At 41.4% G+C, this 13,843-nt stretch overlaps 1 protein-coding gene across 13 annotated transcripts in view; it reads right to left on the bottom strand.

Annotated features, from left to right (window-relative positions):
- MAPK10 (mitogen-activated protein kinase 10) overlaps nt 1–13,843 on the bottom strand; it is a 133,096-nt gene that overhangs the window by 17,571 nt on the left and 101,682 nt on the right. For all 13 annotated transcript variants that reach the window (XM_026041326.1, XM_026041324.1, XM_026041322.1 and 10 more), the window contains 2 exons: nt 8,064–8,246; nt 5,692–5,816 (listed from right to left, as the gene is read on the bottom strand). In XM_026041326.1, the coding sequence (XP_025897111.1) occupies nt 5,692–5,816; nt 8,064–8,246 (308 nt within the window). The remainder of the gene's footprint in view (nt 1–5,691; nt 5,817–8,063; nt 8,247–13,843) is intronic.

Genomic DNA, 13,843 nt, shown 5'->3' with positions numbered 1-13,843 from the left:
TTTTTTTTTTTTTTTTTTTTTTTTTTTTTTTTTTTTTTTTTTTTCCAATCTCAGATTAATACCCTAATTTCCAAATTATCACCCTCCTTTTATCACTAAAAGCTCTCCAGTGAAGGACTGCTGGCAGAACCAGTTATTGCCAACTTTTTGAGCACATTCAAGTAATGATTTTTCTTCTGTTTTGTTTTAGTTGGCTTTGGCCAGAACTCATCCTACACATTCAACATTTGCAAGAGTTCTCCCAGGAGAGGTAAGCAGCTCTGTTACTGTCTCCCAGGTCTCTGCCCTCAGCACAGAAGCCTGTGGAGCAGCACGCTTGCACTGGACAGACATAGGGAGGCCATTAAAGGCTACCCTGGCACAAGCTCTGACGGAGGACTCACTAATGCCCAAGACTGTCCTTGGCAAACTTGGCCCAAGGAAGCAGCAGAATTCCCTTCTTGGCCAGTGCAGCCCCTCTGGCCTCTTCACAGGCCACAGGTGAGGTTCCTAGTCCTCAAAAGAGAGGCCAATCTAGCAGGGTGAGGTGCCCATCTAGAAGAGAGAGGGCCAGCTTGGGAGAAGGCAAAGCAAAATCCACTGGTACTGGTGTCTCTCTGACACGGCCTGAAGGTAAAACCTGGTTTTCAGCTTCTGCTCTCCCTTTGCTCGGGAGCGACAGAGCTATTACTTGAAATCTAAGAGCCAGGTCATCACCCAGTGCAATAGACTGCCTCGTGTAAATGATGAGAGGGAAGATGAAGAACACCTTAGCATCCGTGAAGATTCCCTAACATGCTCCTCAGCCTGGGAGACAAGTTCTGATCCTCCTGTTCACTGCACACAGAGGGAAATTCTTGAATTCAGGTCACAATCCTGGCAAGAGAGAATCAAAGTGTGGAGTTTTTCATCTGCCAGAGACAAATATGTTTCACTTGAATTTGTTTTTAAAGCTTGGTTCTCAGAGGAACCTTGTTGATGTTGGGTTAAAAACTGCAGGGGCTAAATGCTTCACGAAAGTTGTCAATGCTTGACATGTTAAAGATCTATACATTAAAAATGACACTTCTAAATTTAATTGTAAAACGAGCAAAGAGAATGAAAAACAAGAGTAAACCCAAATACCCAGAGCAAACAAATGGAAAATTCCTTGTCTGGTTTATGAAGTAGCTGATACAGCAGAGGGTTAGAATGGACCAGTCTCCTAATAATTAAAATATCAGAGAATAGAGGCAGACAAGAATTGAGCAAATGCTATAAATACTTGAGTTGGAATAAGAATGGCTACTGTGCTACACATCTTCCCACTCTGTTTCTATCACCTTGCTATTATGCAGGTTTGCAGAACTGGTTGGAAAGATAAAGCGTTACATCTATTCATGCACAGAAACTCGTCCTCCAGCAGGAAATATTCCATCTCTGGGAGCACAAGCAAGATCTTGTGTGCTCAGGCAACTTAATCATGAACTGAGAATAAAAAAACAGTAACAGTGCCCTCTCCAGAAGTTGATACGAAATCCTTAAGCGGCTCTATGTCTGCATACAGCATTTGTCAGCCAGTTCCGACAATGAACACGGATTCTGATCATGCTCACGAATAATTCACAAGTGGCCAACTGGTGCGAACCAGCTCCTTCAGGCAGGAGTCTTGCCTAGCTTTTTGGCCTTCCTTGCTAAAAGCTGGCCCTCAACCACAGCTGAAGATATGTAGTCACAAACGTTGAGACCACCTGGGAGTAATTCTCAACTGTATTCAGTCCAAGGGTGGGATCAGGCTACATATTTACCTTTCCCATCAATGTTTTTGTTAGCTTCGCAAACTGTGCTGTTTTGTCTGTGGACAAAACTAACGCAGACTAGCAGCACAAGAAGTTCAGGGTGCTCTTCCAAAGGTTAATTTCAACTAGGGCAGTATTTTGGTTCCTACCTAGGAACCAAAGGAACCTAGCATCTGCAGAACAGAGGTAGAATGGTAGACTTGAACTTCACTTCCACTCTCCCAAATGGAGTGGGCTGAACAACAGAGTTAGGATCTACTTGTTTGGATCCACTGCAAAGAATCACTGATGAAATGTGGCGGTGCAGTTGTTTGATAGCACACATCAACATTAACACAAATCTCCTAAAATAGTCAAAAATGACATGCTGCATTCAAATTCTACCAGGAAACAAGACATAACAAGTTACTTCATGGCTTAAGCACTAGATCAATATTGTCACCCCCATCAGTGAAGTTCATCATGTACTGCTTCCTTGCTGCCTTGAAGCAACCAACAGCCCATCTGATGTCAAGTGTTCAGCCAGGAGCTGCAAGTTCAAACATGAAAGGTAACAGCACAAGGGAAGCTTTCTTACCAGTGTAGGGTCACACATCTCCCACGAATCCTTTAGAGAAACTTACTGTTCCTTCAGCAAGGTAATGCAGAGGACAAAGAGGGATGAACTGCACTAGAGAACACCTGACTCAAGAAGCAAATGAAATCCAGCTGAGTGCTGAGAGAAGCTTTCTCCAGAAAATAATTAGTAAATGATTCACAGCTAGCCACTGCAGGTGTGTCAGCATGAGCAGACGGCAATTCAGAAATTAGTGAACTGTTACCAGTGAACAAAGGGCCTCCAGATTAACTTTCCCTTTGAAAATGAGATCTGACAAATAAAGAGCAGTAAGCAGGCCAAGCTCCCTTAGTAACTCGTACGACTTGGACAAAATACAATGAATATTTATTCACCCCATGTTCTCCTATTTCAGTTGCACTGCCCACGGCCTGACCTCGCCTCTTTTTTAGAGGCAGCTGCTATCCAGAGAGAAGGAGCTCCACACCACAGAGGAACAGCATCTCAGCACTTCAGCAGCAGGTCACTGCTGACGGAGTTCTTTAAGGTATTAGTACAAATCTATAGCGTGGTATAGGCAAGACATAGCACATTTTGGAGGAGAAAACTTAGAAGCTAAGACAGATGGGGAAAGCACTCTTAGCTACACGACAACTGTGCAAAGAACGAGGTGGGTGGAAAGAACACAGTGTCTCTAGAAAGCTATAAATCAGGCAAAGATGCAAACCACAAACTGGGTCAATGTCAGCCTTTTTATGGCTGCACTTTTAAAGGCGCTGCTTCTTTCTCACAGGACTTGCTCTGCTCTTTGAGGTACTAGGTCAGCAGTGACAGTTTGGTTTTCCACTGCCTTGCACCTTCCATAGTCATCTCCCCAGTAATGAAAGGTGGCAACAGGAAAAATGCATGGAATGTGATTTGATAACATGTGGCACCCAGTTTGTATGGGTATCTATGGTGGTATGAGATCAGAGATGACTAGACTAAACCTAATTACTGTGGGCATTTGAGAGCTTTATTGGGCCCATTAAGATTCCAGCCCAATCTTCTGGCAAGGAAAGACAGTAATTATCATCCCTATTTTATAATCATGATCCAGAGGAAGGACGTATTTTGCTCTACATCATATGGGAGCTCTGCGCTACAATCCCAACTTGAACCTAGGTTTCCTGAACCACAGACAGACCCCTGATCTTGGACATTTTAAGAAGATAAGGACACTACGTTCAACACCAACTGTAATTACAGACACATTTGAAAAGATCTACCTTGAAAATGCGCCTTCATTAGGACAGAAATCAGAATTGGATCAACAGTCACTGTCATGTTCCCCACTTACTGTGGTTGTTCTTTGTGTTCGCAACTTCCATCACGAGTGTTCTAAAATCCAAGGAAAGTGGTGCAGGAACTACGTATCAAGGGAAGAGAGTAATATCCCTGAGACCTAGTCTAAAAAAAATCTAAAAATTATCTAAAAATATAAACTAGGGAGAGAATAATTAGACTCCTGGAAGAAGATCATAGCTCATAAGCTTTCAAAAATACTTCCTTCTTTTTCCAATTACGAAAATGCGTGGAAATACAGAAATATAAGAAAAGTATCCGACAATAGAACACAATTTGCAAGAGGCACGTTGGGGAATAAACAATCTTATGTCAGGGATTAGAGCAATATACCACATGGTTGTATTTCAGATTGATACATAAACTTTCAGAGAGAAAAGCGGACATAGAAATGAAAGGCTCTCTAGACAGAAGAACCAAACCCTATAAAGGCCTCTTAGGTAACACACTCCAATAAGACTGTGCAATTGAAGTTTTGTAAGGTTTTGTGTACTCAACTTGTTTCCCTTTTAAAATGGAAGATACATTGGATTGCAGTCTCTCTCTAAATAGCACTGATTTATTTCTGACAAGTGCAGAATTTACATACACCAACCTTTCCTCCTCCCTAATGCTCTTACTTTTTCTTTTTTATCCTGAAAGGACCCAAAATATTTCTCTGGACCCCAAATTGGTCCACTTATGTTTTTTGATGCACTAAGTCAAGAGAAGCTAACAACGGCACAAACCACCTTGACATGCAGTACTTCAGAAGAAACACTGAAGAAATACACCCCAAGTTCCTGAAACTACACTAGTTTCACAGGAAAGCACTACTTTCACAGGAAAACAACATCAAAATAACAACAACAACCGACACTAGCAACAATTCATTATACTTGTTCCTTGAGTTTTATGATTTTTGGCACATGTCATCATATCATTCAGCATTGCAAGGAATGGAATAAGAACTTAATTGGCAGAAAAGTATAAAGTATATAAAAAAGGTATAAGTATAAAAAAGTATAAAAAATATAAAGTATAAGTATAAAATTCCTCATCTTTCAGGATGATTTTATTTCTCTTTCTCGCACTACCCAGACGGGAAAGAAGGTAGGAAGGAATGAAGTATCCTCTGGGTGAGTGGGCAAATATCACTTGTCAGGCTAACTGCAGGTTATTCTTTTTCTAAGAGAAAGGTCAACCAAAACCAAGTTTTAATATCACAATTACATTGGCTTTTTATTACTTGTTAATATTATGGGGAACTTGCACACCTATATACCTTTACATATTGCAGCATACCATAGAACAGAATCACTGAACAGCTGAAGCTGAAAGCAACTTCTGGAGATCACCTAGTCCAACTTCTCCTACCTATAGGGCCGCATAAATTCCTGCCATCACCAGCCAGTCCCTGCCTCATTACAGTGCCTGGGTAGGTCCCTGGAGCACAACAGAAGGATAAGATAAACTTCATTGCCTTTTCCATGCAGTCTTTAGGACACCGAGCACTAAACCATGATCCAGTAAACCATTTATTCCTTGCCCCATTTTAAGAAAGAATTTATGTTCCACCAAGGTTTTTCTCAAGTCTGGAGCTCAGGATTTTATATTGTTTTGTTCGACTCTTCTTCTCTCCACATATATTCTAGACCATAAACATGAGAAATAATGCTGGCTGTTTTTCACAAGGACAGGTTTATAGAGAAAGAAAATATCTTTTGTCAGACTGCATTACACAAGGAGAAAAAACACAGGTGAGCTACTGGATTCCACAGCTTTTCTGCATGTCACTGGCATGTTGTCTAGAAATAGTAAAGAGTAATTTCATGCCCCTGAAAGGGTTTCTGCTTTTTCTATCTATTAATGATCTGGGAAAAAAAGTGTGTCCTGTCCCTACAGTCCTCGTTTAGATAAATCCCAAGACCGCTACAGTCATAACACTATGGTTTCTTTATGGCATACTTGGTATCAAGCCGCTGTAAAGCAGTGGGAAGCTCTGAATCATATCTGCATTTTACAATCTGCAACCAAGAGTCAAGTCTCACTTACCGCCTCCACTTCTGCTGGGTCGTACCAGACATTAATGTATGGATGCTGTAAGGCTTCATCTACCGATATCCGCTTGGCCGGATCAATGACTAGCATCTTCGATAGAAGGTCCCTGGCTTGGCTGGCTAGAGCAAGGAAATCAGAAAACCACACTATTAGTGCAGAAAATCACTACCTCCCAAGGAAGGTTTCTTGGGTTAAGAAAATAACAATAAACACAATCCTTTAAGAGACCTCCAAACTAGTCTGTGGGCTGTGGAAGTCTCTCATATCTAGCTTAGTCCTAGGTAAAACGTACCTAGGTTTTACTTCCACCTTTTGAAGCGTGGGATATTTTCATTGTTTTTAACCCAACTCCCTGTGAAACATTCCCTAAGGCAATTCATTAGAGGTAGAAGTGTCTGGAATCAACACATGGTACAATGTCCTCCTCCCTACTGCCAACTACATCACTTTGACAGGAGGAAAAAGCACACGGGCCGTCTAAGCAAGGGACATGGAATTCCCCTTTGGGATCAAGCATGCTCAGGTCTCAGCTCATGGCTGCTCGCTTCTCAGCAGCCCTAACAAAACTGCATTTTGGATCTCTGCTCCACTCCAAGATCTACTCAGGATCCACACTTCTAGGCTCCCCTAGAAAAGCAACTGAAGTTCTAGGGATAAAATTTTGGAGGCTTGTCAAATCCTCAACAATGTTATGGTCACTACTGGCCAAGCTAGCTACCAAGTATTCTCTCAGTGGGACAAAGATTTTAAAGATCTTTGAAAGCAGACCCCGTATGGCAGAGAACGGGGCTACTGTGAGGGCATTCCTTGCAACACGGCATCCAGAAGACACTTTATTTCTTGGTAAGCTCCTTGGCACCTTCGCCCTTGCAGGCTGCAATGCAGCATACACAGAGTCATGTACCAGAAACAACCAAGCCATAATGCTGGTGTCCAACTCAGCACCACGTAAAACATACCACAGAGCAGCCCAAGTCCTGCTTCTCTCACACTATGAAGTGGAAATTAATGGGAGGCACTATCCAGCCCTACAAAAATGCACTGGGCTATATATATACTTCGCATTCTGTGATGTGACATTGAGTTATTTTACCTGATAATATAACCTATTGTGGCGTTCAAACTGATCCTTTCATTACCCATATTCCTTTTTTACTGTCAAGAGGGTCTAACAATGTATCAAGAGGGTCTAACAATGTATCCAAGCTCTTCCTTGTCTAATTCACCTAGCCTCATGCAGTAGTGAAAAAATCTAAAGTTAAAAGATAAATATTATTAAATATTATTATATATTTCAGACACAGGTAAGCAAAAGAAATATTAAAGCAAGTTGTTAATGTTATGTATTGAAATATTTAAGTGAGAGGCATGGGAAGATTTACAGTGCAAAAGCAGTTTTTTAAAGCATTTTTTCCTTGTTCTGTGACTCTGTCTTAAGAACTGGTATTCCATGTGCTCGAAAGCGTGTACATTCTGCACCGAAGAGCAGAACACAGTTTGAGCATCATTGCTGCTCATTAGTTCCCGATCCAGTATAATTCCACTAGCCAGTTCCGTATCCAAAAGCATTTGCTCAGACCTTTTACTTGGCTCTCAGAGCTCAGCCTCGCTATAAAACACACTCAGTAACCGAGAGCGTATTCTGGGTGACATGACATGCAAATTGCAGCAACTCAGAAACACTCTGTGTCACCCTAATAGGCAATGCAAAATACTTATGTGGTATCAAACTGACACACAAGTTTGTCGAGGTTCCACAGCTGTGATCAGAAATCCTTTCTATACTTAACACACACATTAATCACTGCTTCCAAATAAAAGTCAATGTCCTGGTCAAGTTAATCACAGCTTCAACGTATAGTAAAAATCCTCGCATACGTCTCACAGCATATAATGGAGAACGGTATATCTAGTCCCACAGCAATTAAGATAGCGCTGGACTTTATGCATCAGAATTGAGCTACAAGATTTTTCAAAACAACAGGTCCACCTGGGACAGCTACTAAATCCTGCCAATATCAAGAGCGTTTTGGCTGAGGGTGTTGATAAGGAGACTACTCGTGACCATTTTCACAAGGACAACCACTCATTACAAGTATTACTCACCTTTTCCTCTCGTATCTTCCTGGTTCAAGTGAGAACCTGCAAGAAGCTGCAATCCTTGTGTTTTCCCAAGCCCCGGACTCCCCTTTCAAAGTGACTTTTTTTGCTTTATTGATTGAGCACTGAATAAACGCTTAAACTAATACTGTTAAATGAGTATGCAAAGAGAGAGAAGAAAAATTGAGAACCCTTCGCTGCACTGCAGCAGTCACATGTGAACCACATACCTTTGAGTTTGTTGCAGTCACATGTGAACCACATACCTTTGAGTTTGTTGTGCTCTGAGTCCGCTGGGAAGAGCGAGTCTGGGAAGAGTTTGGGGAAGGTGAGGCCAGCATACTTGGGTCGGTTCTCAACGTAGTTCCGTACTGTTGGCTGTAGTTTCTTCATAAATTCTGGACAGGGTGTTCCCAGCTGCTCAATAACCTTATTCCACTGATCAATATCTGAATATATGTAGTTAAGGAAAAAAAAGCCTGCAAACCCAGCGCAGTCTCCTGACATTTCCTTTTTACTGTTTTCTAGGAATCCTCAGAGGTGTTAAAGCCAATTTCTCCAACATCTTTGTTCATCGTTATGCCTCCGAGCCCTACAAGTTGTCAAGGGCAAAACCTCTCTCATGTCTAAACTTACTTGTGGGCATTGTATAAACCCAGCAGCAGCAACCACCAACATGGAAGAACAGAGACTTTCCTGTTTGGGTCAGTGATAATCATTACTGTTTCTATTCTAGCTCATGGTCCAATGGCTCGGGCTGCCTTCCTTTACATCCCTGTAATTCCCTCTCCTGACATAAAATTAACTGCATAGGCACAGCAGGGCAGAACGGAGTGGTCGCACACGCTGTCTGTCCAGTCTGCTTGAAGTGAGAGCCAGTAGGTTAAAAAGAGGAGAAAAGAGCTCTGCATGGACAAATGTCACTGTTGTTAACTCACCTGCTTCATGCTACCATCTTCCAGCTCTCCAGTTACGAATTGGTGCTAATTCTCCTAAAATAACGAAAATCAGCACTCCTTGCCACCAGCTATTTGGGAGAATCTTGGTAAGCAGGTCCTGCATTTGCTTATGCATCCATCATTTGCTAGAAGCAAAATGACGCCTCAGGAATAGTCAGAAGTTGCTCTTCATCTGTAACTATCACAGCTCTATTGCAAAACTGCGACCGACAAACAGTGAAACAGGCTTCCATGCTTAAAAAGAAATTGCATTACAGGCAATTTGTACTGAGCTGCTCTTTTTCTAGCTTTCCTTGACTATCAATTAGGCATCTGACGGATGATATGTAGCTCTTCCAGCCATTTTTGGAACAAGCCTCCCTGTACCATTAGAAAGGAAAGGTAACATTAAGCAAATGCCTGTATCATCAGTTATCATCTCTACCTTGCACTCCCTAATGCACAGTGCTACCGAAGACAACCTTCAAAAACAAAGAGCTCACACAGCCGTGGGTACATGCACACCAAGAAATGCAGTGATCAGTGTTTCCCAAGAATGTAATAGAGCACTTCAGCAGAAAAAGCTTTTTTAAATATTCCTGCTAATTCCTGCTGTCCTGAGTGGCTTATCTGTGCAGGAGTTTCCCAAATGCCAAAGTCAGGACAGCAGAAAAAAAAAAGAAAAGGAATCAATGAATTAAGCTGGGCAAAAATCTTGTTTTTGCTGTGGCACTAATTTCCAAACTTTAAAGAAGTCCTAATTACGAAGAATGGAAATCTAATAATTTCATGTAACTTGAAAGTTCTCAGATTTAAACAAAAGCATTCCTTGAGGAATTACAGCTTTGCCAATCAAAATACTTCAAGGAATGACGACTGACTTATTTAAACATATGGTTTAAATAAGACTGAAATGATGTTTTGAATTATTCTAATTTCCAAGGAAAAATTGGTAAAAACGACGATGGCCTGCCAAGAATTGTGAATAATCTGGATTTTCTAAACTTAATGGAAGGTTTGTGTAAAACAACAACCCTCTACTCTGTAAGCTACATGTATCCTATAATGCCATGGGAGAGAAAACCAAGTCACTAGGCCATCGCTGGAAGCAATTTCTCAAGTGCCTACGGAAGGTTTCAGAGAGAGGTGCCTTTAAGAATCAGAAAAAGACAGTGGGCTTTTTGACTTCTTGAGAGGGAAAACGTAGTAGGATATTATGGATGTGTGTGGAAAGAGAACAGAGTAAAACACAACGAAACAGTCTGGCCAAAGCAAGGCCTATGTGGTGGGAAGTGGTGTTGACAGCGAGTGGGAGACTCCTCTGACAAAGGGCCCATATCTCCTGCACTGATTTATCCGAAATAAGAGCCAAGCAGGCTACCTCACGTGACTGGAAGATTTTAAGAGCTGCAAAAAGCATCCCCAGTCATCAGTGCAGAGCAGAAGCCAAGAAAGCTGGCAGTGCCACCATCTGCACGCCTTGAGTGACTTGCGTTTTCTTTTTAGCCTTGTGTCCACTTACTTGGACTTTACTAGTTTACCATGAGGTCCCAACGATGCCAACGGGCAATACTGCCCCTGCTGAACACCGCTCGGGCTCCGTTTCATCACTGCCTTTCACCCAGTTACTGGCTGGAATGCATCTGTGGAGGCTGATGGTGAGAGATCCCATTGTGTCACAGCAAAAGATCTAGAAACCCAGATCTCAAAACATCTCGTGACTACTTACTGGCAAGAGAAAAAGCTTTCTCCAGCTGGTGGTCAAAGTTAACTTCAGCAATTCTGCAGAATACAAACTTGAAGATAAAACAGATCTAATGTTCGCTAAGCAATTCAAAGACTAAGGCAGATCACATCAAGCAACGGATGATTATGACTATATATTATAAAAATGTAACTGAAAACATGGTACCAGCAGGCTACGCTGCTGCAACTCTGACATAATCAGATATTTCCCAGTCAAGATAACTTGCATTTGAGTGAAAATACTTCAAGAAAAGCTTCCACTAATAGAATACCTCCCCCTCGTCCCTAAATTAAACAAATATTCAGTTAGTGTATTTTTGAGAAAGACTACAGGTTGGAAAGGCTTCCAAAAGGCAAACCAAACTCTGTAAGATGTTGAAATGTCTATTTATTTGCATCACCTCAGCCAAACCTCTCTTTGTCCCTGGCCCAAAAGAGGGAAGCATGTCAACGATGTGAAAGTCTTTAAAAAGAGAAGAATACCTATTCCAGTTCTATTACTTTGTCAGTGGCACTAATATTGTAGGATTTTTCTTAAAATTAGCATGGCGATACAAAGTTAAAGCCAAGAAGCTTCTTTACGAAAATGCAGTTGTAAAATGTATATATTTTGAGTGAAGATGGCTCTCTTGAGTGAGGTGTCAAGTTGCCTGAGGTTTACAGGCTACTTTTTCTCTTTGCACTGGGACAGCCTTTTAAGATTTTCTTTTCCCTTTCTTTTTAAATCCTTGCTTATTTACTTGGAAAATAATCACAACCACAGGATTTTTGCATGTATTTTACAGTTTTACATGTATTTTTCTAAAACAAATTCACAAAAAACCTTCTAGCAGCAAATATAGTGTGGCAAATGCCCAAGAAAATATTTATATTGAATATAGTTAACAGTCCACCTATCTAAAGCCATGTTTAATAAGAGGGAGTGCATTCTGAACATGAATTTTGCTCCCATTCTCACCAATGCTGCTTGTGATTACTATTTCGCAAATGTGCTCTCAGGAATACATTTTTTCCCTTTGCTCGGACTGAAGCTTTCATATGAATCCCTGAAAATACTCAAGCAACCAGGGAAATGGACTTGACCGTAAGGAAAAACTTGCAGTAGCTCTCTTTTTAAATTATGAGTTAATTGAAAATACTTCTGCAGCTGCACAAAGACTGTTTTTGGTAAGAGAAACAGATCAGAGCAAAAAATGACAATCAGACCAAAGGGTCTTCACGCTTAAGCAAGCTAGCCACAGCATGGGAATAGTTTTCTTTTTCCCCCTCTCCTCTTTTGCCTATTGAAATAACAACTATTTTGGGTTAAGAACTTCATTTTACTGTGTTTAATTGCCACGCTTTGCCTCAGGAGATTCTATTCACTTCGGGGAAGTGTTGGCGGAAGCCCCTGTTTTTTTCAGGCTCCCATAGTTTACAAACTGCTGACAACAGGAAACAAGGAGAAGCAAGTACGTTTGCCCAGACCGCATGCCTAGAAGATCCCTATGCCCTGGAAACCCTTTGAGAATATAAATGGAAATAACACTATGGCATTAGTGAAAAATGAGGCTGTAGTAAGAAGCACTTCATAACTTTAACAACAGTAGTTGCCATTTACACACTATAATAGAGCAAGCGATAATAAAATTAAGTAGTACCATGTACATACTCCCATAAAAGGGCTTAAAAAAAAAGCACGTTGGGCTGAGTAGCTTTAATTAACCATTCTGATGCAGAAATATGATTAGACTTTTCCTAGCATTTTCAGCTCCGTTCCCCTCCCCAGCACTTCACTCAGTGCCCAGACATCTCTCCTTACATAGCTGTAAGTTAATCACTTAGTGAACAGTCTGGACACCACAATACAAGGGTCCAACCTTGTCCTTAGGGCCGTAGCATTTGGAAACGTCACGGACTCACCATCACAGTGTCTACTAGCACTCTTCTAGGCCACAGATAGGCTTCCACAACACACACGATACACTGCCCTTGCAAAAGGTACAGGTGAATACACGATGACCATGCACCCGGCTTAGCAAAAGGCACACAAAAATCAGCATTATTTAAATATTTTCCAAAACAACTCAAACACCGCGTAAGAAAAACCCCAAGCCAACTCTCTGCAACACACATGAAGTATGATTGCTGTTGGACAATATGGCTTTATAAGGGATAGGCCGCATGGGCATCGCTGACTTCTACTGACAGAACCTGATACCACATGGTCTCATTTCCCCTTACTGAATACATCTATTTCCTAGTAAGAATTTCCACCGACAGTCCTTACAAAGGCACCTTTTCCTTGTTTGCTGAACACGCTTTCAGCGGTTTAACACAATATCCATGTCTAACTCTTGCCTTCACAGCACCAAAGCACTATGAAGGAATAGGGCATCTTCCCAAATCCTTGCTCAGGTTATTTAGGCAGTGGTGAGAGGAAAATCCTTGCCTTCCTCATGTAATCTTCAGGAAAACACAGGAGTCAACTCAAGGCTAGAATTAGCTTTCCAAATTGCTCCCGAGGCAACACAACAAGCTTGGCCTTATTCTCTTTGCCTGGGGCAAAAACACGATCCAAACTGCGTTACACTAATTTCTTTGCCAAGAGCACTGTTGCTGGCAGTATTCTTTCGAAAAAAAAAAATCTAACAATAAGAAAATTGTTTTAGCTCATATTTAATTGCATCATATCCATATATGTCAAAAATGACAGGGAAATATTAAAATGCTGTGGCTTAGCAAAGACCCACTGAACGTTTGACACTGCAAGGTATTCACTCAGAATTGGCGCCTAGACAAGAGTAAGAGCCAAGTCCTGTTCTCAGCTCTGCCCAAGCCTTCAAGTGAGTTACGGCAGCGAAACAGAGCTGTAAAAGCTAAGCACCCAGCCCAGACACGTCCTTTTTTTTTGCCAGTCTATTTTCTACAGTCGTATCAGAAAAACCTTCTATTTCATGACAGAAATTGGTTCAATTAGCTGTGTGGACCAGTTAGTTCAGCAATGGAAACAGCATCAAATGATGCTAGGTAATAAAACACCACCTGTGCGGAAAAAGCACACTGGTAATGAATTCTGCTCCACTGGCACTCTTAACCAAGTCTACTTCCATCTCACGCAGCAGGAGAAGCTTTCCTCTATTTAAAAAACAGTTTCTAATTATTCTTGCTCCTTCTATATTTAAGTACATCACCTGTGAGCCTTTAAGGCTCTCAGTCTCTGCTGATGGAATGATTCAGATGAGATCTCCATCACACGTCCTAAGAAGAAATACTCCTAAGCATAATTTTCACAAAAACACCAAAAGTTTTCTACAGAAGTTTTGGGAGCCCTTGGCTGCGATGTCCTCAACGGGTCCTGACCTTGCACATTCTCCACTGCT

Source organism: Nothoprocta perdicaria, unplaced genomic scaffold (assembly GCF_003342845.1).
Source record: "Nothoprocta perdicaria isolate Ctin4 unplaced genomic scaffold, notPer1 scaffold_281, whole genome shotgun sequence".
NCBI lineage: Eukaryota > Metazoa > Chordata > Aves > Tinamiformes > Tinamidae > Nothoprocta > Nothoprocta perdicaria.
Note: the sequence above shows the minus strand (reverse complement) of the source record. Positions and strands in the feature narration are given on the sequence as shown.